Below are 27,182 nucleotides of genomic sequence, written 5' to 3'. Positions count from 1 at the left end.
TAGCACTCAGAATAGTCTCCAGCACCTAGTAAATGTGATATAAGTATGTTAAATTATAAAAATCTCCTTGAAGACAGACACAATGTCTTGCTCATCTTTATGCTCCCTCAATGCCTAGCACTCTGTAGGCACTGAATACATGCTTAAATGTTTACTGAACTGACAGCTATTACACTAGTCCAAACAAAAGGATTAGTGCCCAAACTAAGATAACAGCAATGGAGAAAGGGTGATAGGTATGAGACATGCTTAGGGGGGAAAATAAATCAACAAAATGTGCTGCATGATTAGAATGAGATGGGTCATAAAGAAGATAAAGTTCAGGTTGACAGCTAGGTTTCTCACCAAGATAGGGAATATAAGGGAAGCAAGAAGGAAAAAGCAGAGTTCCTGGCAAATTTTTAATAACAAAGTGCTTCATTCACTGCTTAATGAAATTTAAAAGTGCTTTAAGAGCTTTTAAGAGCACCACACTTTTAAAAAATAATGTGAACTCTGATCAACCATGACAGAAACCTGGCACACAACATCAGAAAGAATTTAAGCTCCATGAAGACACGGACTTTTTCTGTTTAGTTTGCTGCTTTATTTCTAGCACCTGCGACAGTGCCTGATACATGGTAGGCACTCATTATGTACTTTATAAATGAATGAAAAAATGATTAAGGTAAATTTGTGCCTTCTATGTCATGCAAATCTAAAGGAATTAAATAAGCATCTAATGAATCCTGCACTGCTTCAAATTCCTATAGGGAATACAGAAGAAATATAATACTTTTCTATCTCCCCTTCCCTCATGAATAAATTACTGTTTTATATATTATATTTACATAGTAACTTACTATGTAATGCAGTACAAAACATAGCTAATTTCTGAAGAAAGATCAGCATATGCCATATATATACATATGTGTAATATATATATTACACACACACATATATAATATGTATATTATATATATAATACTATACAGCCCTGAAATATGGGCAGGGTTTAGATTCTGTAACAATACATCTGATGTAATATGAAAGGTCACACACAAAAAAAAACAAGAACAAATTTTGGTAAAGTGGGGATCAACTCTAGAAAAGCCAGATAGAGATGAAGAGCAAATATAATGCCAACTTTCTCTGAAGTCTTTCCTTATTTCCCCCATTCCTAAACATAATTAATTGGTTCCCTTCCCAGAACTCTGAACGTTGTGTCCCTTCTGTTAAAGCACTTATTCCACTGAATCATTACTACTGGTATATATACCATTCCCCTGGCAGACTCTAAGCTCCCTGAGAACAGGAATATGTTATTTGTGTATCCCACATGCCTGGCATAATGCCAGGCACATAACAAACATATGAATGTGGGGGTAAAAGAGGGAATGTATATATTTTTAAACAGTCACTAGATAACTTTGTAGGTGTCAGGGTACAGGGATAACATGAAATAGATTTAAAGATTTGCCTCAGATTTTACTGTAGTTTTGAGTCTTATGGAAACTAAAACTAGATAAATAAAACTTAACTTCATCTCCAGAGTCCAAAAAACTTGATTGAGCCTCAAATTATAAGCTCTTTATCTAAACATTCAGACAGTGTTAAAAATATGTTTTGCAGGTTCATTATTACCAATCTTTTGATACAGACAAAAGTTGAAATGATAGAATCTGAAAAATCAGACAAAACAAAGTCTTAACTAAAATCCATCTTTTTTACTGTGATTCAAAAAACAAAAGTAAGGATTTATATTGAGGAAGATCAGTGTACTACAGGAACATGAAAAGGAGTCTCAAGGCACACAGGAAAAATAGGTATTCTGAAGCCAAGAACATTCTATTCACTTGCAGTAAGCCCTTCAAAACTCTGGTATGAAATCTCTGTCCATATTATGTGCTATACTGTACAAAGTATGCTGATAACAACCCGATAAAAAGGAAAACATTTTAAACTAATGAACCATATGACCTGATCATATGTTATCGTATAGTCTGCCAGCTAGAAAAACAAATCTCAGAAGTAATCCATTTGCTTCTATACAACATATTTTAGACAATCTTCAACTAAAACTAAAACCACACTTTCTCAACATAAAAAGCTTTCAGCTAAAAAATCGTGAGGTGTACTTAAAATCTAAAAGGAACATATAACACGACTTTTTGGGTGCTTAATAAACAGCAATATGCCTCTCTCTAAAACAGTCTAAATCAGCTAGAAAAGTAGCACTGCATTTGTAGCCAACAGTGATCATAATTAAGCTAAAGAAAGACATGTTTTTCTTGTCATCTTTATTCAAGTATTTCACAGCAGTTATATTACAAATTACAGTAAATGTTCAAATTCCAGAATTCAAAAATTAAATAATTTACTTCAACTAATGTAAAATGAAGTCAAATGCAAAACATCGATTTAACACAATTCTAAATTAAAACTACAAACCCAAAATAGACCATAGTTGATGAAGTCTACTTAAACTACAAAGTAGACATACATGACTGAAACCAAATGGGACTCCCAAAGTCTAAGTAACCAGATGTACAGAATACAAAAGATGCAGGTACAAGCCCAAATTCAAGCTTACAATGTGATTACAAATAATAATTATAATAACAATGGCATTCAGCTACGGGACCTGACACTGAAGATACCTACTGAATAGCACCATAGCTGAACCAACTTAATCAAAAAAAGGAAGAAATTACCCACTCCCTAAAAATAAAATCCAGTAAACCTACAAATACATTGGCTTATGAGAAAAATCAAGTCATGAAACAACATTAAAAAAAAAAAAAATCACAGGTGAGATTCAAGCTCGAAAACACAATTAACTCCACAGCCATCAGTTTCAACCCTAGTGCGGTTCCATCATCTTCAAAAAGCTCCCAGGGTCCCCACAGCTGAGCATGAACTATTGCTGAGCTATGCTGTGATACATATTTTACTCATCTGAGAGCAAGGTTTTACATAGGAGCTTATCATTTATAATGCTCACAATAGGAAATAAGAACAGAGGTCAATTTGTACATATTTTTGCCAATGCTATACAGCAAAAATGAAAAACTTACAGAAAGGTAAACAAAATTGAGTTCACTTAGATAATTTCACAAGCTGCTTTAAACTATAGAACCACCAGATATCTGTAAAATAAGCAAAACTGGTAAGTGTGTTTTTTTAATTGAGGGAAAGAGGGCCAGAGGAGTTGGTACAATTTCAGCTCATTGTTCTCCCCTTGGCATTAGATTGACTTTCTCTTTAAGACCTAAACTGTTCAAAGTGGCAGTTCCTATACTGAGGTTGCCTCCAATTTCTCCATCTACATTACGGTTAAAAAAACAAACAAACAAAAGCAACTTGATCTTTTGGAAGCATTTTAATGCTGAAAATAAATACATTTCCCTTTTCAAACTCACTGATGGCTAAAATCTTAATTAATTGTACAAATTTAGTAACCTACTAAGAAACGTGTGCGTTTTTTTTTTCCTTTCACAAGTGCTGCTGTTACTTGAAAAGAATGCTTCTGAATTAGAATAACTGGAATAAATATTTAAAAAAAAATAGTGCAGCAAGAACCTGAGACTTGCAAAAAACCCTTTTACCAGAAACTTGCTACAAAAAATCTGCTACATCTTATTTCATCAAATCTTTAAATTCTGTAACAATTTCCATCAAAATACAAAATGCTAATGTATTAGACAATAAAATAGTTTGAATCGGTATGATGGTAATAAATACTAAAGAAAGCATGAAAATCCTCCCAATAATCAAATTAGAGGTTTCAAATAACCTCCCCTTTAAAATGGTTCATCGTTAATCGCACTTGCCCACCTTAAAAATACAGTGTGTCTACATGGGTAGCATCTTGACTTGTATGACTGACTGGATATTACAGAAACTTCACAGACTAGGTACAAAGAAAACACGTGGCATTTAAAAAAAAATTAAGCTAGAATTAGAAGGCGTTAGATGTAAATGTAAATGCAAAGAAGCACTTTGGATTACTGCAGTAGGCTATGGCCAAAGTATGCTTTCTGCACACTACAAAGAGCCAGAGACAAGGAGACAAGTACCTTAGCTTCAGGATGTAAACGGTGGCAAAGTGATTACAGGACTCTGTAAACACTGTTGGTAACTAAAATACAAAAAGCTGAGGTAGCTCAGAATCTCTGCAGTAGTCCAAGACCATTCGCCCTAATTAAAACCCAAACTACATGTGTTGCATATATTGGAAAGACACACCTGCAGCTAACGGCTACAATGAATGAAGATACCAAGCCAACTTGTCGGCAAAATTTTCTATCTTTTTGTTTAAAAAATCATCTGATAAAAAAAGTCACTGCATCCTTTGCCTCGTTGCAACTGCCTAGACTGTGTCTCCAAATTTGTAGAAAGTTTTTGTAAAACTAGTAACCCATAATTAATTTCAGATACATACAATTCACAGAAATCACTCAACAAGATTCAAAATGGTTTCCAATCAAAAAGAGGAGTTGTGAAGGTAAGCTTAGGAGATGGGATTTAAACATTAATACTGTTATTCAAGGACCATACCAGAGCTCGTCTGCAATTAAGCATACAGAAAATGAATTTTATGGAGCTTCTGATGAATTCCTCTCTTTTCTGTCCATTTGGCAAATCCTGGCTTTAAAACAAAATAACAATTTACTACATATGAAAACCATTTTTCTCTGGGAACTCAAACATGAATAACTATTAAATTGCCACTGACAGAAGGAAAAATGGCTGCTATCTATTTATTTTCTAGTCATCATTGTTAGCAATACCAAAACATATGGAGTTTTGTGTTTTGTTTTTTTGTGTGGTGGACTGTGTATTATTCGTTGTTGTTATTCATGTTTCTTAAACCAAAACAGACCTTACAAGAAAACTTACCATTTTAGTATATTATGTGGCTTACTGGGTGTCTTGATTGAGCTCTGAGAATAAGACAGGCATTTCATACCCAAACACTGGTTGTCTCTTAATGACATAGAGTATCAAAACTTATTTTCAAGGTGTGACCAAAGAAAGATTTCTAATTTATTTGCTTCAAACAGCCCATCCTTTTAGCCTTATCTTCCTCAAATGAATAAAAAGGCACGTTAAAGGCAGTTCTAAAGAGCCTGACCTAATTTCATCCAGTTTCTTCAGCTTCCCACCAGAACAGACCATAGCCAACTCTAAAACAGGTTTCAGTCCATTACCCAGATGGGGGAAAAATATGATTAAAGGGGTAAAATGGAGGAAAAAAAAAATAACAAGTTGCCCACTGTTTAAACAATTCAACACAGTTAGAACTGCCCCCATCCAGTTTCCTCCTGTTTGCTGGTCTGCTCCCTAAGAGAGGAGTCTCCAAAAGAGAGTGCACAAAAAGAGGAGCAGAAGCGAGAGCAGTTTCTGTAGCACCAAAATCTCCAAGCTGTGGGGTTGTATTTTTTATTTGTGGAAAATACAACATGTTTCTGAAGTTCTGTTTGGTTCTTGTAGGCTGGTTGGTTTCAGGTACCTGAGACAATAGCACCAAATTCAACAGAGAGAAAGAATGAGTGAGAGAGCACTTTACACCAAGGCTCTGCACATAATTGGTGCAATTTGAAATTGAATGGCTCAGAAGACTGCTCTGTGAGGAGCAGATTGGAGAGGATAAACCACTCATCTTGAAAAGTTCATAGGAATGTCTCAAACATATGAACTGTTCTTTCCATCTCCTATAAAAGGAAAAAAAATGCATGTTATCTCTTAAAGGAAAGACAAAAGTGTTCCTCATTATGGAAGAATTCACTTTAAATTTTTAGGGAATGAATTTGAGATACAGGTTAAACTTTGAATATTTTCCGGATTATAATACCATAGGTAATTAAGACTATCTCCCCTAGATACTTCCAAGTACCTCCTATTTTATATTTAGGCCAATAAGGATGATGATGATGATGGTCACACTCAACAAATAACTAACTTATTATGCCAGTAATATCAGTATGAGGTATGATATGAGTAATATGAATATAAGGATGATGATAGCAACACTTAATGAGTAAGTTATTATGCCAGATATTTACTAAGAGATTTCTATATATAAAATATATAAATATAAGTAAATATTTGTATTTATATGTATGCACATATATATAATTTTTATATATAGTTTTAACTCCCATAACATTGAAGATTGAACAAATGTATTACTATCAGGCCCATTTTACAGATAAAGAAACTGAGGCACAGAGGGGATAAATAATTTGACAGCTAACAGGTGGCAATCAGGATTTGAATACAGGCAGCCTCACTCCAGAGACTGAGCCCTTCCTTCCCTCATTATATTTCACTAACTCCCAAAGCAAAATAAACGCATTCAGTATAGTGAAACTTATGCCAAAAAGCAGAATGCATTGTGTTCCCACTTCTATTCATTCCAACCAGAGCTGAAAAGACAGGGTTAAAAAAAGAGCCAGAATGAGTGGCTTCCATCACTACCACCACGAAAGCCACTCACTGCTGATTCTGTTATCAATCCTTTCCCTTCCTAAACTAGGCCTCTAGATTATTAGGATTCCACACTGAGATGTTTCACTGGTGAGGAGTATTTAATGCATTCAAGCTAATAAAACTGCAACCATATGAACAAAGAAGTTCTAGAATTTAAAAAAAAATGTGAATAACTCTACCCCGCACATTTTATTCAGGTGGGCAAATGTCAAATACATCTAAGACACTTGCACTTTTCCTTTCCCTTTAAACAGCTCCAAAGAAATTCTATTCTACATCTCTGCAAAACTAACAGGCTATATTAACAGATCATCATCCGAACAACAAGTTCTTCCATGTGGAAGAAACAAAAATCACTCCTGCTAAATGTTTTATCATATATTGCCAAATAAGAAAAGAAAATTACACATGAAAAATAACTATATCCTTTACATATAAATCTTTAATATACTAAAAATATTCCTTGAGAGCAGAGACTTTGTCTTACTCATTTTTTGCATTCCAAACACCCAGCACAGCATCTGGCACTGCAGGTACTCAATAAACATTTAATAGACAGACCACCAGATAAACAAACTAACAGGCAAATCAACAAAGAGAGTTGAATTAAGTCATTTAGCCATTTTGTGGGTAGATGAGTTGACTACATTTGCTCAGATGACCTGAAAAGGCAGAAGTGTGGTTTAATGATGGAAATTATATAAACAAAGATACAAGCTTATATTTATACAGGAAGAATTTCCCTTGGTTCAGAGTTGTCTAGAAAGGGAATGTCTCATCTCTGAAAGTATCTCAGCAAAAGGACAGTCACTCCTTCATATGGCTAATTTATAGGACTAGATTTGACTAAAATAAGATGACTTTTGAGTTATCTTCCAACCATTAACGGCAAATAGGTCTCACTGCGCATGCCAACGCCTTTATATTGGCAGTGGCTACCTAGGAAGCAGTGATAAGGAGTGTGGGGCCATGACCACATCCAACAAGCCCAAGTGACAGGCTCAATTGGCACATCAGTTATAAGCAAGTAGGGAGAGAATTGTGACATACTATTTCTGTATATTTACCACCCTAGAACGAAGGATTTCTGTGTTTTGACAAAAAAAAAAAAAAAAGGAACCCCTGATTACTTCTTTCCAGAGACAAAATGGTACAGAAAGGCTTTATTCTTCAAACTGTAACTCTTAATGATTCTTGTCTTAAATCTTCAAAACATTCTTCAGTTACTTGGTAAAAGACATAGATGTAGGCAAAATAACTTTTTTCTCTTTTCTTTGGAACAAGTAAAATCAAGTATTTGTTTATTCTACAGATAAACTAAACACTTACCTCTACAAGTTGTGATTTGTCATAATCTTTACGATGACGGTAGATACACTGACTAAGAAGAGAATATAATCTCTCAAGCTGATCAACTGCCAGATTGTTGCTTTTATCCACCAACAAATCAAGCAATTTCTAAGAAAAAATAGAAGAGAATAAAATGTAATTTGATTTCACTGGTCAAACTGAAATTGTATATTCAAATGGCTAGTCAATAAACACCATAAAGCTAGGATGTAACAGTGAACATGAAATTAAAAGATTTGAGGGCTTAAAATTATTCCCTTAGAATATCTTGGACTATTCCCGTATCTTTCAACTCCTTAAAATACACATAACTCTTTTTTACTAGGAGCTCTGAGGCATTTATATTTCAGGGTTAAAGCAGGAAAACTAGTTTTACTCAACTGCCTACAAACACATTCAAATCTCCGTGCACTCATTTAAAACTGACTGGGAATAGCTAAGCTTACCTTCAATCTCTCACGATCAACTATAAGAGGAGGCACAGGCTCAGATGGCTCTTCTGGAACCAGTTCCAAGCTTGTCGTTTTTGCCTGCTCTAAAATTAATTTACGGTATTTCTTTACTTTAGAAGCACCTATAATTGAGACAAAAAATACACTGCAGCAAGTAAAAGTTAAGAAAAACCAGTCTTAAGCGGTTATAAATTCTTTTACCTACCACACAAATCCCTTTTGCAATGAGGAAGGGTGTATTCTTAAGTGATTTTTTTTAAAGCAACCCAATGTGGTAGATTTTCTATTGGTAAGACTAAGTAACCAAATTAAAGAAAACTAAGCTACAAGTTAAAAAGCCAAGTCATACTAGAGTATCACCTAATAAGCATATCCACCAAAAGGAAGATAAAAGCAATCTTCACCTCTAAGCAATGACTTAACAAACAGCCTTCACTCTATGACAGCTACCATTTTACAACTGGGAGCTTTCAGAACCACAAGAAGGGAAGCAACCTAGAAAAGCAGATACTAACAAAAGTGGGGCCCACCTGTCTACACATTTGCCTCCCAACCTAAAACATTCCCTTCAGCATTGCCTGAAATTTCTTATCTGTTACACTGCCTAAAATTCTATTAGAAATTGATCCAGAGTTTAACATTTTTTCTTAAAAATCTAAATCCATTAAAAGTGTAATAGGGCTGGTGTTCTTTCCTACCTTAGAGTAAATTAGTATAATCTAATTACTTTCCTCCTCACATTTTGCTGAGACCAGCCACACTAAACAAACAGAAATTTTAAGGTGGCTAAGCATAACTTCACGAACCCAGGCACTCTGAGGGGTACAAAGGGTGGGTAGACCATGAAGCCCTGTGCTCCCCTAAGTAGGGCAACTCTTAAGAGGAGGGTGAGTAAGGGGAAGGAACACAAAGACAAACTTGGACTGTTTCAGAATTTCATACAGGATGTGGCCCATGTCAGGGACACTAAGGAGAACATATTTATTAAGTGTCTCAATGCAGGGACCCGCCTCCATCCTACATTAGTCCTCTTATTTCTTACTCCCAAGTCTTTAAACTCATCCTTCTTCTCAAGGCCTGCTTTATAAAACAAACAGCAAAAGAACCAAAATATTGCCTTCAAAAACATGTATCATGATATATCAGAGAAATCTTATATTTCAGGCTGCTTTTAATGTGAAAGACTTCATAGTTCAATTACCATATGCTAGGAGTTTTGTTAAAATCATATTGATCCTCATTACTACATCCATGGACTTCTAGAGGCCTGAAAACTCAGATTAAGATACTGTCCTGATAATTCCAAATGAAAGCTTCAGGTCAAACTTTTACACAACAATTATCTTTATAGTGTTTAGATCACCAACTGAACACAATATTAACTTAAGCCTTTTTCAGCACGCTTATGGAAATCTCATAGAAATCAGCATTAAAATAGGCTCTTCTATCCCCACCCATTCGGCCTCATACCAGATTCCTTCTCCACTTTTCCCATGCTGTTATATTCATTACTTAACCCTAGCTTTAACATATTTTTAAAGTTCTGTCTATCTGATAGCCCAGAATGAATACTACTATGAAAACTATTTTAGTATTAAATATTGAAGAATAAGATAAATGTTTAACAGGTAGCATTTAAGAACAGTAAATTTCTCTTTATCCATTAAAGGAATTCTTAGACTTTGAATAATATTTTCCTGCTTCCTAACTCTGCTAAAGGACTTAAAATACTGGCAGGAAAAAAAAAAAAAACAAAACTTTTCCCACATAGCCCAAATCCCAGGCTGAAGCTGTGTACTCCACTCCACACAATTTAGAGAAAATAATATAATTTCAAGATAGCCTCCTATAAGAGTACCTATCCAGGAAGGAAATGTATATTGAGCAGGGTAGATATCAACTCATCCCAGACCCTGCTATGGGCTAAAGAATAATGATAAAGACAGGCTAGAAACCCTTAACTCCCTCTTTCTGCTGCTTCTTAAATGAATCATGTAGCCATAAGAAGTCAGAAGCTGGGAGAGTACTCTGATTCCCTGAGAACAAGGTAAACTTGACAATGATCGCTCCGCTTCTTTCCTCCACTATTGGACTTATAAAGCAATGAAGGCTTTTAGACTGAACAGCCCTTGGATTCAACTAACAATGACTGCCTGGAATGAATATACCTTAGTATGTGCCAGTTGCCACGAGAGGCAATTAAAATACACGATTTATTTAATCCCTGCAACAACACCATTCTGAAGTTGAATTTCCTAGATGAAAAAAAAAGCTTGGAGAGTGTAAATAATGAGCTCAAAGTCACATGATTATAATGAACAAGAGCAGTAATTTAATCTAGGTCTATATTACTCTTCCAAATATATCATACTGCTATTATCACCAAGTCTTCTCTGCCCACACCCAGCCCATGCCAATAATTCTTCTTGGAATTCCATCTTCTTAACACCTATGGATTTACTTAGCTTTCAGTCATAAATCCCTGAGGCTAGGGGTGATAATCAGGCAGGAGGCAGAAGAGTAAGCGGCCAATAAAGCAATGCACTCGAAATGATACACCCTCTGAAACTTACAGCAAAATTTGGTGCATGCCTCTGTGTGTGTGTGTGCGTGCACGTGTGTGTGCTTTTCTAGAGAACAGGATGAAAACTTTAACAGATTCTCAGAGGGCTATAATTATTCATCAACTATTACTACTGGGAACCAGATAAAATACGCAACGAATTAACTCTGGAGTTTAAACCTTCAGAAGATTTTTCAAATATTAGCTCTACCTTCTTTATCCAGTTCTGCATCTTTAACCTCCACATCAGGGCCAGGTTCTAACTTCTCATTATTGCTACATTCCAGTGCCTCTAGTTTCTCAAGATCATCTCCATGATTTTCAGTCGAAGTTTCTGGTTTTTCTTTTGACTGGTCCTCCAGAAGAATCTTTTGTTCAGAACTACATTTATCTCCACTATCACAGAAAGAAACTACTTCAAGCTTGCCATTCTGACATTCCAGAACTGGTATTCCTTCAAAACTGTCAGTGGAAGCCTCACCATTTAGACAATTTCCTTTAAGGAAAGTCTCTTTTCTGGAGGTCTGTTCCGGGTTTAAGGAACTGCTGCTGTTGACCAGTAGAGATTCATTTGAACTTTCCTCCTCAGTAGATGCAAAGTTCTCTTTTGTGCCTGCTCCATTGTTAAGCCTCTGCCCCTGGTCCATGTCCATGATGTCACAGGATGATTCGTCATTGGTCATAGATAAGTCTCCAGTCTCTTCTCCATTTTCCTCATGGCAGTCAGTGCTTACCTCAAACTCTCCATTCTCTAATAATTTCCTGTCCTCCGTATGGTTCTCATAGTCTGTAAATTTGGTGTCTTCTTCATCTTTTTTAAAATTATTAACTTTCCTTTTCTTAATAATTCCTTTACCCCACTGTGATCTCCGCCTTGATTTTCTCCGAACCCGAACTGTTTTACAAGGAAGGAAAAAAGATATGTAGAACTTGGAATGCAATACCAATTTTACATATGTTTATTAAACAGGACCCAAAAGAAAAGTAAACCCATGCTGATGTAACACACAAACAAAAACTACTTAGCTCTTGACATTCATGCTGACTAATCCTTGCAACCTACAAATGGAATGGATATGAAGTCAGGGATGAACTCTGCAGAATAAAACATTTTTTAATGTATTTCCTGTATCAGTTTATTCAGCACTAATCTTTTCTACTATCCTAGATCCTACTTTACTACTGTTCCTAATTTTCAACATCCAAAAGCCACGCATATAATATACACATTTAAAGAATGACCACATTACCAGGCTGCCAGAAAGTTTGGGGCCAAAGCCCTGGATTTCCACCAAGAAGGTGGATGTTTTGCTAGCAAAAGGTAGCTCCTAAATCATGAAAGAAAATAAAGACATGATTCAATATAGCATAACAGAACAGTTAAGAGTATCCTCACAAAGAAACCTCCCCTTCCAGAAAAAGGAATCACCCAAAGTTAAGTATGACCATGGATAGATGCCTTATGAAGGTTATTTGGACAATTTGATGAGCCAGCTGTTAATCTCTTCTAGCACAAACAGTTCACCCAGCAGCATCAATTTCTTGCAAAGTTATTTGAGAATATGTAGGAAAACTAAGCCCTCTGCTATCAAGGCAACAACAACAACATACACAAAACACTGAAAATAAATACTTGGTCACTTATGTGAAAAGGGAGGCCTACAAAAGTTGTAAGGACTATACTCTTAGACGCTAGAAACTATCATGAGCTTTATGAGTAGGCAGCTAGGGCCTCTAGGTATTAATGGATCCTGGAATTTTTAATTTCTCACATATGTATCAAACTGAGGTAGATGGTTAAGCAAGTCTACCTCATTGTCCCTTAAATAAACAAAAAGTTAATTTTTATTTTATAATGTGGGACACTTGCATAATACATTTAAGTGTTCTTCAGAACACTTAAATACAAAAATTATTAAAGTAACCCACTTATGCTAGAGCTGAATCACTTCTGGTATCTAACCCCAAATTCTAAATACTAGTTTGTTGAAAGTATCAGAGAATAAAAATATTCATTTTTTCTGTGGTTATGAACGTAATAATTTTAACTTAAAAAAAGACTATATATGTTTAATACATCAAAGCTGAAAAGCTTCCTGGGCAAAGATATTTTTTAAAGAAAATATAAATATGAAATCACTAACTGTAGGCTGTTTAATCTGTAGTTTAAAAATTGCTTTATAGAGACAGAAAGGAATATGGTCTTTTAATGACAACCCTTGTTTCTTATATTCACATTGCTTAATATGAATTTAGAATCTATCAACAGTGTAGTGTATTTACATACTTATTTAATTCTTTCATCTTTAATCCCTGCTGCATCTCTGTAAATTCACAAGAAATAGATAAATTTAGTTATAAATATTACTCTTCTTTCTTACCTAAGAATATATCTTCTAAAGGTTTCTGAAATCATCTCCAAAATTCAAGTTATTTAGTCATTTGGCTCAACATGTATTTTTCCTTCAAAACTGTAATCCTGTTAGCACTAACTCTTCATTCTTTTCCCCTATTAATTTCTATTTATATAATTTAAAGTTACAGGGTAATTAGCATAGAGAAGAAAATTTCTGTATTAATCTACTGTTAAAATCTGGTACACAGGCTCAGGTGATGGGCATTTGTAAACATCCCATTAGCTATAAGAAAAACTAATCTAGTCCATATAAAAAATAAAAAGCATTCAGCTTGCTCTGACTCTGAAAGTTAGCGCTATTAGGCTTTTACTACCTGACAGGCCATTCCTGACACCATAACTTCTCTTATTCTCCAACCATGTAACTGAAAGTACAACAGGTTCCCTTTTTCTTTCCCAAGCCATGAAACTAGAGCAAAATGAAGCTGAACTCTGCTCAATCAAGAGTCACCTCAACTACCTGACATATAGTACATAAGCAAAGGCTGGGAGCCCTGCTGAAGCAAGTTACTCCAGGATAGACCTGGCTAATACAGTAAGAGAAAATGTTCTTAATCTTTGGGAAGTAGGACTGGAGGTATTTTTCTCTTCCTTATATAATTATTTCTAATGGTTGGTATAATTTTGGCAAAATAAGAGAAACAGATCACATTAGCTCCACAAGAAGAGATTTTTGTTTTAGTCACTGATGTATCTTCACAGTACCTGGCATGTGGCAAGAGTATATACTAGTATTTGTGGTCCTAATGCTTAATATACCATTTCCAGCTAGGCATGGTGGCTCATGCCTGTACTTCCAGCGCTTTGGGAGGCCAAGGCAGGCGGATCACTTGAAGTCAGGAGTTCGAGACCTGCCTGACCAACATGGTAAAACCCCACCTCTACTAAAAATACAAAAAATCAGCCAGGCGTGGTGGTAGGCGCCTGTAGTCCCGGTCGCTTGGGAAGCTGAGGTGGGAGAATTGCTTGAACCTGAGGAGGTGGAGATTGCAGTGAGCCAAGATTGAGCCATTGCACTCCAGCCTGGGCAACAGAGAGAGACTCTGTCTCAAGAAAAAATAAATAAATAAATAAATTTATATATATATATATATATATATATATATATACACACACACATACACACACACACACACACACCACTTCCTTCATCGGGGTGCTCTGTGTGAAAAGTCCATTTAGAGACACGATCTTTACAGTCAATTTTTATAGCGTCACTGAGTTTGTTTCCAAAACTAAGGCCTTAGGAAAGCAACTATGCCTTAGGGACATTCAGATTTCTTATTTAAGTTAATGTAAAACAGAAAAATTATGGGTCGCATATGCCATCTACTGGTAAGAGAAAACAAAACTCATATTTGTGGATTCAAAAAGTTTTTAAAATATTTAAAGGCACTTAAAACTTCTTTAAGTGAATATTCAATGCATTTTCATTCATAAATATTTGTAGCAGATGCATAGAATGTAAAGAATTTCAAAGTTTAAATTAGAGTACTACATTACACAATCCAAGTTATGATCTGAAATACAACTAGGCCAAATAGGCTTAATCAGTTTCACGGCATCGTTAAGTCCTTTCTCAAACTTTCTCATATACAAATGCCACTTACCAAAAGGGGACAAGCTTTAAAAAGGCGGGTATAGTTTATTCATTCAAATTCAATGCCACTGGTGAAAGAACATATTATAGCTAGCTTTACTGACAGAGTAGTTCAGGTTGAGTATCCAAAATCCAATACTTTTTGAGCACTGACATGTCGTTCAAAGTAACTGCTCATTGGAGCATTTCAGATATCTGATTTTTGGATTAGGGATGCTGAACCAGTAAGTACAATGCAAATATTCCAAAATCCAAAAAAACACAAAATCCAAAACACTTCTGGGTCCCAAGCATTTTGGATAAGGGATACTTAACCTGGATTATCACCTTTATACCAGAAAAACAGCATGTATCTTCCAAGGAAGGCTATCTTTAGTGAAACAGAAGGACTCTATTAGAAAGACGCAGTGTTTATTAACATTTGTCTTTTGGAAATGTTATAGATCAACATGAATGAGTACAAAAAATCTCCCAATTTTCCCTTTAAATACATCTCACAAAAACTACAAAGAAAAGAAGGCTGTGCCAATTTTTCAAACTGAACACAAAATAGTCTCTCAGAAAAATCAACTTCCTGTTGCCAGATCAGACACACCCACACGTGGGAGTGTCCATTTCCCACCCTAAAGAGAACATCCTGCATAGTGTATAAGGAGTGGAGGATAAGGACAGGGGCAGATAAAAATTCTACTGGCTCCACATGGCTATCCAAAAACCAAAGTTTAAAACTGAAAATATTCAAGCCTAGTTCAATTGTCATAGCAAATAATATTGAATAGGGATAGAAAACAACAAATAAAGTTAACGAAATATATTACTGATTCAGCATTTACCTCATAAGCTTTTCTTCACCTCTGAAAAGAGATTAAAAGAGCTATGGGAAAACAGCAGCACTTTGTTTTGTACCCAATTCCTAACATATCTGCATCATTCTCAGTTGTTCTCACTACTGGATAACATGAGCTCAAATACTCACATGCACATTTATTTGCAGAGTTGTGCCACACATCCACTGGATTTCTTTGTTTGTGCCGAAATGCCTCTTCGACTCTAGTTTCTGTCTTCCGAGCTCCAGTACTATGAGGATTTATTTGTTCTGATGTTACTGATAAGCCTGCAAGCAGAAGATAAGCAATACCTCTTTAAATATTCCCAGCTACATAAACCAAAAGGTTTAAAAAAAATCTCAAATACAAAATTGAGTTTTAAAGTCATTAATTATACTTGAGCAGTCTGCAGTTCCAATGAAAGCAGTGTCTTTTGTTTTAAGATGGGTAAGAAACTTAGATATAAAATCATAAAAATAAAACAATCTGGCAGGCCATGTTTACACTTAATCCCCAAAGGGGCCCTATTTTTATTCATTTTAATTCACAAAGGGGCACATTTTACATTATTATGACTGTGGAACAATAAGATTATATATTATCCAAAAATAATGACCTCTGCCATCTTAGAATGTACAATAGTCTACCGGGCTACTAAACCCCATTCCCGTGAACTGTTTCAAAATGCTATTTGCTTCCTGTTGCACCACACTGCAGTCAGTTTGGTTGTCCTGCATTATATTCCTAAGACTAATCATTCTATCTTAATTTTCTTCACTAGAGATTTATTTCTTCTATGTGGTCCTTAAATTGGTTTTTCTCCAGGTTCTCTCTGTAACCACTTTTCTTCTTACTCTAATCTACACGTTCCCCAGCAAAGTATCATTGTGTTCAGGTTCGATTACTATTATATAATAATTCTCAAATCTGTATCTTTAGCCCAAACATCTCTGATCCAGATATACAACTTCTGATCCATATATACAACTCCTTACTTCATATCTCCAACTGAATTTCCTAAAGACAGATCAAATTAAAGATAACTGGTTTATTTTTCCCTACAAAACAAAACAGTTCGTTCTTATATATTCCCTATCTAGATTGGCAGTATTAGTATCTACTAAGCCACTCAACCAGTAAAATAGCAGCCAGTCTTTATTCTTCCTTCACTTCACAGTGCTCTCCATCCCTGTGGCTACATCTCACTTATATTAATCTCTTCTAACTCCCTTCCTACTTCATTAATTAAAACCCTGGACTACTCCAACAGGTTTTTGTTCCCCAACAGCTTTACTGAGATACAATTTATATAACATAAAAATCACCTGTTTTAAGTGTACAATAAATAGTTTTTAGTAGATGTATAGAATTGTAAAATCACCACAGCAATCCAATTTTAGGTAACTGTCCCAGGCAATGACTACTCCACTTTTTGTCTCTATACACTTGCCTTTTCTGGACATTTTATATAAAAGAAATCATATAATATGTAGTCTTCTGGGTCTGGCTATTTTTACTTAGCATAATGTTTTGGGTTTTTTGTTGTTGTTGAGACAACATCTTGCTCTGTCACCCAGGGTGGACTGCAGTGGCATGAACATGGCTCACCGCAGCCTCAACCTTCTAGGCTCAAGCAATCCTCCCAACTCAGCCTTCCAAATGGCTGGGATCACAAGTGTACACCACCACGCCTAGCTAATGTTTTTCATTTTTTTGTAGAGATGGTATCTTGCCATGTTGCCCAGGCTGGTCTCAAACTCCTGGGCTCAAGCGATCCTCCAACCTCTGCCACCCAAAATGCTGGGATTACAGGCGTGAGCCACCGTGTTCAGCCAGCATGTTTTTGAAGTTCATCCATGTTGTACTGTGTAAAAGTACTTTGTTCCCTTTTATTACTAAGTAGTACGTGCTTGTATGGGTATCCTATGTTTTCTTTACCCATTCACCAGCTAACAGACATCTGGGTTGTTTCCAGTTTGTGGTTATTACAAACAATGCTCCTATGAACATACAAGTGTTTATGTGGACATATATTTTCATTTTTCTTGGGTAGATTCCTAAGAGTAGAATCACTGGGTCATACAGTAAATCCATGTTTAATTTTTTAGAAATTGCCAAACCATTTTCAAATGGGCTCCAACAGCTTTTCAACTGCTCTCCCATCTTCCTACCCTGGCACATTGAAACCATGTTACTTCTTCCCGCCCAGGCAATTCGACCAATTCACTTCACTGCTTAAAATCCTTCAATGATTTCTATTGCCTATGGCTATCAAACTTCAGTGTACATAAAAACTCTTGGATAGTTTGTTCAAATAAAGATTTCTTGGCCTTAATATTCTCACAGAATCTAATTCATAAGTCTAAGCTGAAGTGGATAATAGGCAGACATTTTTGAAAACACTGATCTACAAGATAAATTACAATCTCCTTAGCATGGCATTGATTTATTCAAATATTTACCGAAAACCTGTTTTATACCAGACAGGGTTCTAGGGACTGGAGTAGAGATATAAACAAGACATTCAAAGTGCTGATATCCTAAATAAGGAGGACATGACCAAAAAACAAATAATATAATGCCAAATGCTACCAAAGCCTCTATCAGATTAGGTGGTCAGGGAAGAGCTCTCTAAAAAGGTAGAAGAAAAGTTTCTTCATAATTTTTGTGTCCTGGACCCCACACCTCTTGAGCCCTATTTCCAGCATTCTGTATTGCTTTGGCAATACCAGTTTAACACACATCAAGACATTTCACACCTCTGTGCCTTTACATATGCTATTGTTTTCTCTGTGTGCAATACACCTCCTCCTCCTCTGTCACTGCCTCCCTAGTCCATTAGAGAGAACACTTCTATATTCACTCCTTACTCTGATCAAAATGCTGGGTTCCCTACTGGGAGGTCTCGTCTCTGTGCTCTGAACATGCTTCAGCCAGTGCATACAACACACTGTACTTGATTGGTTTTACATTTCTCTCTCTCCTACTAAAATGTGAGTTCCTCAAGGACAAGATTATAAATTGAATCGACAAACCACAATTGCTAATTCTGTGTTTCTAATAACAAAATTGCATATAAATCTCACTAGGGTGGGAAAAACAGTATATCTAAACATGTTTTTAAAGTACCAGAAAGTAAACTGATGAAAAATAAAATCTTTTCATATCTAATATCTACATCCATTTAGAAATCAATTCTTTAAAAAGCTACTCCTACAAAACAAATTTCACTAAGAAACACTTTATTTCTGTAATACACACTATCACATTAAAACTTTCACAGTAGGTAAAGCTGTAAAATATCTTTGAGAATTTACATAACACATTAGTATCAGAAATTAAATAAATACATTAAATATATTACTTTCATAATACCAGCAATCCTAAAGAAACATCATTCAAGGACTCTTGGCCTGAACAGAGCACACTAGGCTTCAGTATCAAGTTTATTTCTACAACTTACCTCTTTTTATTCTTGCTTCCTTAATTTCCTCACAAAGTTTATTAAATTCTGGATCTAATTCAGCTGCAATGATAGCATGTGCAGTATCCTTCAGGGTACAAGCCCTGTGCCTAATTATTTTATCTGTTAAAAAAGTTGGTATATATTTATTATAGAAACAAAATAACATTAACAAAGGACATCTTAAAAAGCAAAAGAATACAAACAAAATTATAAAAAGCATTGCTAGGTGAGAAAAAGTTCATTTAAAGTATGGGTAGAAAAATAAATATACTAAGCTACTTAGTCAAGTTAGTAATTCTCTGAAAATTAAACTTTAAGAACCTCGAAGGACTAAACCTATTACCATTTCTGAAGCAGTCTGGAGAATTACAAGAAAAAGATACATGGTTTCAAATTTCTGAAAACAGAAATATGTGATTTTCAGTAAAAATTTAAAAAGTATTTAGAGGATATTCACCAAATGCCCAGCCCCAGAGCTGTCAGAGATTAATATTAGGAATTCAAAAAAATCTTAAATTTCTCCTAAGTTGACATTGGTCAAAACTATGCTAAAGAATACAATATATCCTAAAGGTGACTTATTTTTTTAAATGTGACAAAAACAGAAATACAGAAAGACCTTCTAAGCTAAAGGGCACAAGATGGTGTACACATTGTATACACCAGGAGATCCAGGAGAGAACCATAAACATGGTTCCAGGTAAACTATACCTAAAAATGGTACTAAAAGAGGAGCCTCTGCTTCACACTAATCCAGAAGTTCCCATTCATAAACAATACAATATAAACAGTGCCCCCTAGACCTGTGCAACTCAGAAATATGAAAAGGCAAGTAATATATCAAGGTAACTAATATTATAACAGTATCAAGAGCAAGAATCCAGAGTTGCAAAACATTTGCTTTTTCCTCTCTAGTAAAGGCAAACAGTATAGACAAAGTTACGGAGATACTTTATAACTTTTCTGATTTGAAAGTTATTATGGCTCATTGTGGTAATCTTACAAAACCAAACATGCACCACTCAAAGGCACCACTGATATATTTACTTCCAACACATTTTCTCTAAACATTCACTCAACAAATGTTGTCGACTGCACCAGGGAAAGCTGGATGGTGGCCACCCGCAGCAGTGAACAAAACATACATGATATCAACTTTCAAGGACTTTTTCAGACCACTACAGGAACAAATAATCTCTCATACATCCAAATTAACACCTCCTCCCTCCAAAAAAGAAAAAACCCAAAAGCAAAACACCCTGAATAACAGCTATGAAGAAAACCTACAGGATACTGGTGTGGGTTCCAATTTAGATTGAGCAAGTCAGGAAGAAGCCTCTCTGAAGAACAGGCATTTAAACTGACACTTGAAGCACAGACTGGAGTAGCTACTGAAAGAGTAAGGCAAAAAAAAACAACTAGTGCAGGTTCAGAAAATACCATGTGAGAAAATCCTGCAGTAAAGAGTTTGGAGATTTCAAGAAACTGAAATGCAGCCAGTGTAGTGTTATGAGTTCTAAATTTCAAAGAATCAATACGTCAGTATGTTCAATTCTTTGCCTTCTACTTTTAAACTTAACTTCCTCATAAAGCAACCTTTTTCGATTACCTGCTCCACCCTGACTCATTCCGATTATCTACTCCACTCTTGACTCATTCCGATAACCTGCTCCACCCTAACTCATTCCGATTACCTACTCCACCCTAACTCATTCCTATTACCTGCTCTGTCATAACCATTTTTCCTGCCAAACCACTTACCCCGTTATTCTCTTTAAATTAGCCAATCGGAATTAGTTTAGCCTGTGTGGTCTAACCCTAGCCAATAGGAGAACGACACAGCAGCGGGGGTCACGTGCATCAGGGACAATAACCCCTTCCCCTCCCTTGTCCAAGTGGGCGCCCACCATTGCTCCATCTATAAGGGTGCACCCTTCTATAGAAGAACTTGCCTTGCTGAGAATTAATAAGAAAATTTTATATTCAAGTGCTTTTTGAGGTACTGAAACTTTATTTATAACAGTAGTCAGAACATAATAAGCAAGAGGCAAAGAGGAACTGATCATATTGAAAGGATTTCAGATTGTATCCTAAGAGCAATGAAAATCATTGAAAAGATCTGCTGTGGCTGTTTTCTGATCACTGGATTGAGAGGAGTCAAGAATAACACCAGGGAGCATAGTCACTAGGTTTTTTTTTTAGTGAGAGAAGATGATGACTTGAACTGGGGTAATGGTGGTGGTGGTGGTGAAAGACGAGATTACAGATTTGAAATGTGCTCTCAATGACACAATTTGGTGATAAAGTAGATAAGAGGGTAACATAAATATCAAAGATGATTTCCTAGCTTCTTGCATAAAAAATGGGGAGATGGACATACTATTTATAAAGATGCAAAAACAAACAAACAAACAAAAAAACCAGAATAGACAGGAAAGGAGGAAAAGAAGTTAGAGAGTAATTTTAAAGAGTTTAGCTTCAGGCATGTCAGTTTGGAGATGCCTAAAAAATATCCCAATGGAGATACCATGTAGGCACATGAATATGTGTCTCAACAATTCTCTTTATGAACAAAAAACACAATGATTTTGTAATCTGCATTATTAACATATTGTACTTCCCTAAGTTTAAAAATAGATCTATTGAAGCATAATAGACATATAATAAGTTGCTCATACTTAAAGTATACAATTTGATACATTTTGACATAAGTACACATCCATAACATTACCACAATAAAGATAATGAATGGGCCAGGGGAGGTGATCGTGCCTGTAGTCAAAGCACTTTGGGAGGGAAAGGTAGTAGGACTGCTTGAGCCCAGGAGTTTGAGACCAGCCTGGGCAACATGGCGAGCCACCGTGTCTCCACTCTTGACTCATTCCCGTTACCTGCTCCACTCTGTACAAAAAGTACAAAAATTAGGCAAGCATGGTGGTGCATGCCTGTGGTCCCAACTACTTGAGAGGCTGAAGCAGCAGGACTGCTTGAGCCCAAGGAAGTCGAGGCTGCAGTGAGCCATGTTCACACCACTGCACTCCAGCCTGAGCAACAAAGCAAGATCCTGTCTCAAAAAAAAAAAAAAAAGACAATGAGCATATCTGTCATCACCAAAAGTTTCTTGTGACCCTTGATTTTCCTCCCTTCACCCTTCCCCACAGCCCTCTATTCCCAAGCAATGAAGGACCTGCTTTCTCTTGCTATAGATCAGTTTATATTTTCTAGAATTATATATACGAGTGGAATCACAAAGAACATTTTTAATCAGGATTCTTTCACTCAGCATAATTATTTAAGCATAAAAATAATTATTGGTCCCTATTTTTGCATGTATCTGTACTTCGTTATTTGTTAGTGCTGAACTAATCCATTATATGGGTATAACACAATTTGTTTATCCATTCACATGCTGGTGGACATTAGGGATAATTCTGAGTTTTGGCTATTATAAACAAAGTCACTATAAACATTGATGAACAAACCTTTGTATGGAAATATACATGTTAATTTTCCTTGGGTTAATACTAAGGGGTGGAATAGCTAGGTCAAATGATAGGTACAGTTCTTCAGCAACCGCAGGGGACTGGTTCTAGGACCCCATCTCCCCTTGAATATCAAATCCGCAGATGCTTACGTCTCTCATATAAAATGAGGTAGTGGCCGAGCATGGGGGCTCATGCCTGTAATCCCAGCACTTTGGGAGGCCAAGGTGGGTGGATCACGAGGTCAGGAGTTCAAGACCAGCCTGGCCAACATGGTGAAACCGCATCTCTACTAAAAACACAAAAAAATTAGCCAGGCATGGAGGCAGGCGCCTGTAATCCCAGCTACTCAGGAGGCTGAGGCAGAGAACTGCTTGAACCCAGGAGGCAGAGGTTGCAGTGAGCCGAGATCGCGCCACTGCACTCCAGCCTGGGTGACAGAGCAAGACAGTGTCTCTTTATTTATAAATAAATAAATAAACAAATAAACAAATAAATAAAATAAGGTAGTACAGTCAGCCCTTTGTATCCACAGGTTCCAAAGCACACATATGGAGGGACGACTATAATACATATATGTTAAACATTCTAAGAAACTTCTAGACTGTTTTCCAAGTCAGCAGTTCCATTTTACATTCCCACCACAGTGCATCACAGTTCCTGTTACTCTACATCCTTGATTACATTTGATATGGTCTTTTCAGTTTTAGACGATTCTTACAAGTGTTTAATGCTGTCTCACTGCGGTTTGTTTGGTTTTTTTTTTGAGACAGGGTCTCATTCTGTCGCCCAGGCTGGAGTGCAGTGGCATAATCTTGGCTCCTGAGTAGCTGGGATTACAGGTGTGTGCCACCCCACCCAGATTATTTTTGTATATTTAGTAGAAACAGGGATTCACCATGTTGGCCAGGCTGGTCTCCAACTCCTGACCTTAGGTGATCCACCCACCTTGGCCTCCCAAAGTGCTAGGATTACAGGCGTGAGCAACTGCATCCGGCCTCACTGTGGTCTTAATTTGCATTTCACTAAAGATTAATGAGGTTGGCTGGGCACAGTAGCTCACACCTGTAATCCTAGCACTTTGGAAGGCCGAGGTGGGCGGGTAACCTGAGGTCAGGAGTTCGAGACCAGCCTGGCCAAAATGGTGAAACCCCATCTCTACTAAAAATACAAAAAAAAATTGCTAGGCATGGAGGTGTGTGCCTACAATCTCCGCTACTCGGGAGGCTGAGGCAGGAGAATTGCTTGAACCCAGGAGGCGGAGGTTGCAGTGAGCTGAGATCATGCCACTGTACTCCAGCCTAGGTGACAGAGCAACTCTGTCTCCAAAAAATAAATAAACAAACAAACAAATAAATAAAAAGATTAATGAGGTTGAGTATCTTTTCATGTGTGTATCTGTCTTCCGTATATCTTATTTGGTAAAGTGTCTTCAGCTCTTATGTCCATTATTTAAATTGGGTTATTATTAAATTCTGAGACTTAATATTCTGGCTATAAGTTTTAAGCTCTTGTATTTAGGTATGTGATCCATTGTGAGTCAACTTCTGCATACAGTCTTTTTTTGTGTGCTGATATCCAATTGTTCCTATACTGTCTGTTGAAATTAATCTACTTTCTTCACTGAACTGACTTTATATCTTTGTCAAAAAGCAATTGACCCTCTATGTGTGCATCTATTTCAGGACTCTACGCTATTCCATTGACATATTTGTCAAACTTCATGCCAATATACACTGTCTAGATTACTGTAACTTTTTAAGTCTTACAATAAGGTAGTATTAAGTCTTCCAGCTGTTTTTATTTTTTAAAGTTGTTTTGACTATTCTAGGTCCTTTTCATCTTCATATGAATTTTAGAATAAGCTTGTCAATTTCTATCAAATGCCTGCTGGAATTCTGATACAATGGTGTCGAACCTGTGGTTCAATCTGGGGAGAAATTACATTTTCATAATGTTGAGTCTTCCAATCCATAAGCCATAACATATATCTCCATTTATTTGGGTCTTCTTTAATTTATCTCACCAATATTTTATAGTTTTCAATGTATAAGTCTTACATGCCTTTTGTCAGATTTATCTATATTTCATGTTATTTTTTGATGTTATTTCAATTTCCTGTTTGTTGCTAGTATATAGAAAAACAAGTGTTTTACATGCTGATCCTGTCTCCTGCAACCCTAACTTCACTTATATGTTCTAATAGCTTCTTTAAATATTCCATAGGATTTTCTATGTAGACATCATACGTCTACAAACAACAACAGGTTTACTTCTTTCTTTCTGGAAGTAGGGATGCCTTTATTTCTTTTTCTTACCTTACTGCATTGGCTGAAAGCTCCAGTTTAATGTTGATAGAAGTGGTAAGCGCAGACATCCTGGTCATGTTTCTGATCTTAGGGAGAAAGTACTTACTCTTTCATCACTAGTATGATGAGAACTGTAGGCTTTTTGTAGACATCATTTATCACTGAACTGAAAAGCGGGGATGGGGGGAATAATTTTGTTCCAGTAAAAAAATTTGACTTACAAAAACAGGCTGTCAGCTTGATGATAGTCTGCTGACCCCTGGTTTAGAGCATTTACTTTTAATGTGATGTATGTGATTATTTATATGGTCGCTATTTATTTTCTACTTGGCCTATATGTTTTTTGTTCCCTTTTTCCTCTTTTTCCTCACTTCTCTTGGAATTACTGTATACCTTTTTATGATTCCATTTTATCTCCTTGTTGGTTTATCAGCTCTAACTCTATTGCGGCCCCTGTGTGAACTTTAAGGAATATTCCCTCTCTTTCTCTGGCCTCAGAGTTTTCTCACACATATGCACTAACCAGTACTTACTTAAACACTAGGGTAGGACCTCCTGGAGATAGCCAGAGTGTTCTCTCTGTGCAGCTTTCTTCTTTCTGGTAATCTGCCCTGCAAACGCAAACCACTGTGGCCTCTTCAGACTCCAGGTCTGGCTCCGCAATTCAGAGGACCTCCAGAATACACCTGGGCTGCTCCTCCTGGGGCTGGTATCTGGAACTTGTCTCCAGGCAACCACACTACTCCTCTTATTTGTTTCTATCTTTTGGGAATCACTGTCCTGTGTTGCCTGGTGTCCAATGCCTTCCAAACAGTTTTTCTTTAAATATATTTTGTTCATTTTTTTTTTTTCATTGTTTCATGTGAGGGGGTAAATAAATAGAGTCCCTTTTACTCCATCTTGGCCAGAAGAAGAAAAGAAGTCTCCTGGTGTCTTTTAAATACTCTTTGAAAACCAAACTTTAATAGTTGTGCAACAATCCAAAGTAGGATGTGCCTTAATTTTTCAAAAGTATTGTTCTCTTTTTGGAAGCTTTAAGTTGCTTCTAATTTTAGCTACTATAATAAAAAACTACAATGAACATCAACATCCTTAGAAGTAGCTATACTTTCAAGTTGACAATACAATGTTTGTAGCCTATGCAATACCACAACTTTCCACCACTGGCTTTCTACCTCGGCTTGAATGAAGAGAAACTAAAAAAAAAGGTAAGATTAAATCTAAAGGCATGGATCTGGCATATTATCTCTAAAATAACTCAATGATTGGTCTTTCTGCTTTTTATAAAGTGTATCTTCTATCCCAACACTACCCTAAATTAAGCAAGAAAAAAGAATAAGTGAAGAAAAAAAATTCCATAAAAATTTCCCACTAGTATGGAAGACAAGGAATATATTCTTTTAAAAAAATCTGCATTTGAGAGGGAACACTGCTTTTTTGGGGGGATGGGGGTGGGGGAACAAAATCTCACTCTGTCACCCAAGCTAGAATGCAGTGGCATGATCATGCCTTATAGCAGCGTCAACCTCCTGGCCTCAAACAGTCCTCTCTGCCTCAGTGCCCCGAGCAGCTATTAATAGGACTACAAGCATGCGCCACCACGCCTGGCTAATTTTTGTACTTTTTGTAGAGATGGTGTCTTGCCATGTTGCCCAGGTCTCACACTGGTCTCACATTCCTGGGCTCAAGCGATCTGCCCACCTTGGTCTCCCAAAGTGCTGGGATTACAGGTGTGGGCCACTGCGCTGGGCCAGGGCATTGCTTTTTCATGTGCCTATCATTACAATTCTTTTCAATCATTGTTTAGAAGATTGTCTAAGATTATACATAGCATATAATCACAAACTTGAAGAATATTCAAAGTAGAAGGGATGTCTATGACAATCCTAGGTTCTTATTCTTTTTGACCTGCATCCATATAAGAACAGAACATGGTTGGGCATGTTGGCTCACATCTGTAATCTCAACACTTTGGGAGACTGAGGCAGGAGGATTGCTTGAGGCCAAGAGTTTGAGACAAGCCTGGGCAACATAGGGAGACCCCATCTCTACAAAAAATTAAAAAGTTAGACAGGCTTGGTGGCTCATGTGGTCCCAGCTATTCAGGAGACTGAAGTGGGAAGATTACTTGAGCCAGGGAGGTCGATGTCTCAAGTCAGCTATGATGGCTACAGTGAGCCATGATCGCACCACTGCATTCCAGACTAGGCAACAGAGTGAGACCTCCTCTTGGGGGAGGGAAA

The 27,182-nt window shown here is 36.5% G+C and overlaps 1 protein-coding gene across 2 annotated transcripts in view; it reads right to left on the bottom strand.

Moving 5' to 3' along the window:
* Positions 1–2,262: 2,262 nt before the first annotated feature.
* Positions 2,263–27,182, bottom strand: part of ATAD2B (ATPase family AAA domain containing 2B) — a 174,967-nt gene continuing 150,047 nt past the window's right edge. For both annotated transcript variants that reach the window (XM_054476527.2, XM_054476528.2), the window contains exons 23-28: positions 19,146–19,268; positions 15,832–15,969; positions 11,051–11,734; positions 8,271–8,398; positions 7,804–7,932; positions 2,263–5,696 (exon numbers count right to left, since the gene is read on the bottom strand). In XM_054476527.2, coding sequence (XP_054332502.1) covers positions 5,655–5,696; positions 7,804–7,932; positions 8,271–8,398; positions 11,051–11,734; positions 15,832–15,969; positions 19,146–19,268 — 1,244 coding nt within the window. In that variant the 3' untranslated portion in view covers positions 2,263–5,654. The remainder of the gene's footprint in view (positions 5,697–7,803; positions 7,933–8,270; positions 8,399–11,050; positions 11,735–15,831; positions 15,970–19,145; positions 19,269–27,182) is intronic.

Source organism: Pongo pygmaeus, chromosome 12 (genome assembly GCF_028885625.2).
Source record: "Pongo pygmaeus isolate AG05252 chromosome 12, NHGRI_mPonPyg2-v2.0_pri, whole genome shotgun sequence".
Lineage (NCBI taxonomy): Eukaryota > Metazoa > Chordata > Mammalia > Primates > Hominidae > Pongo > Pongo pygmaeus.
This window is presented reverse-complemented; position numbering and strand designations above follow the sequence as displayed.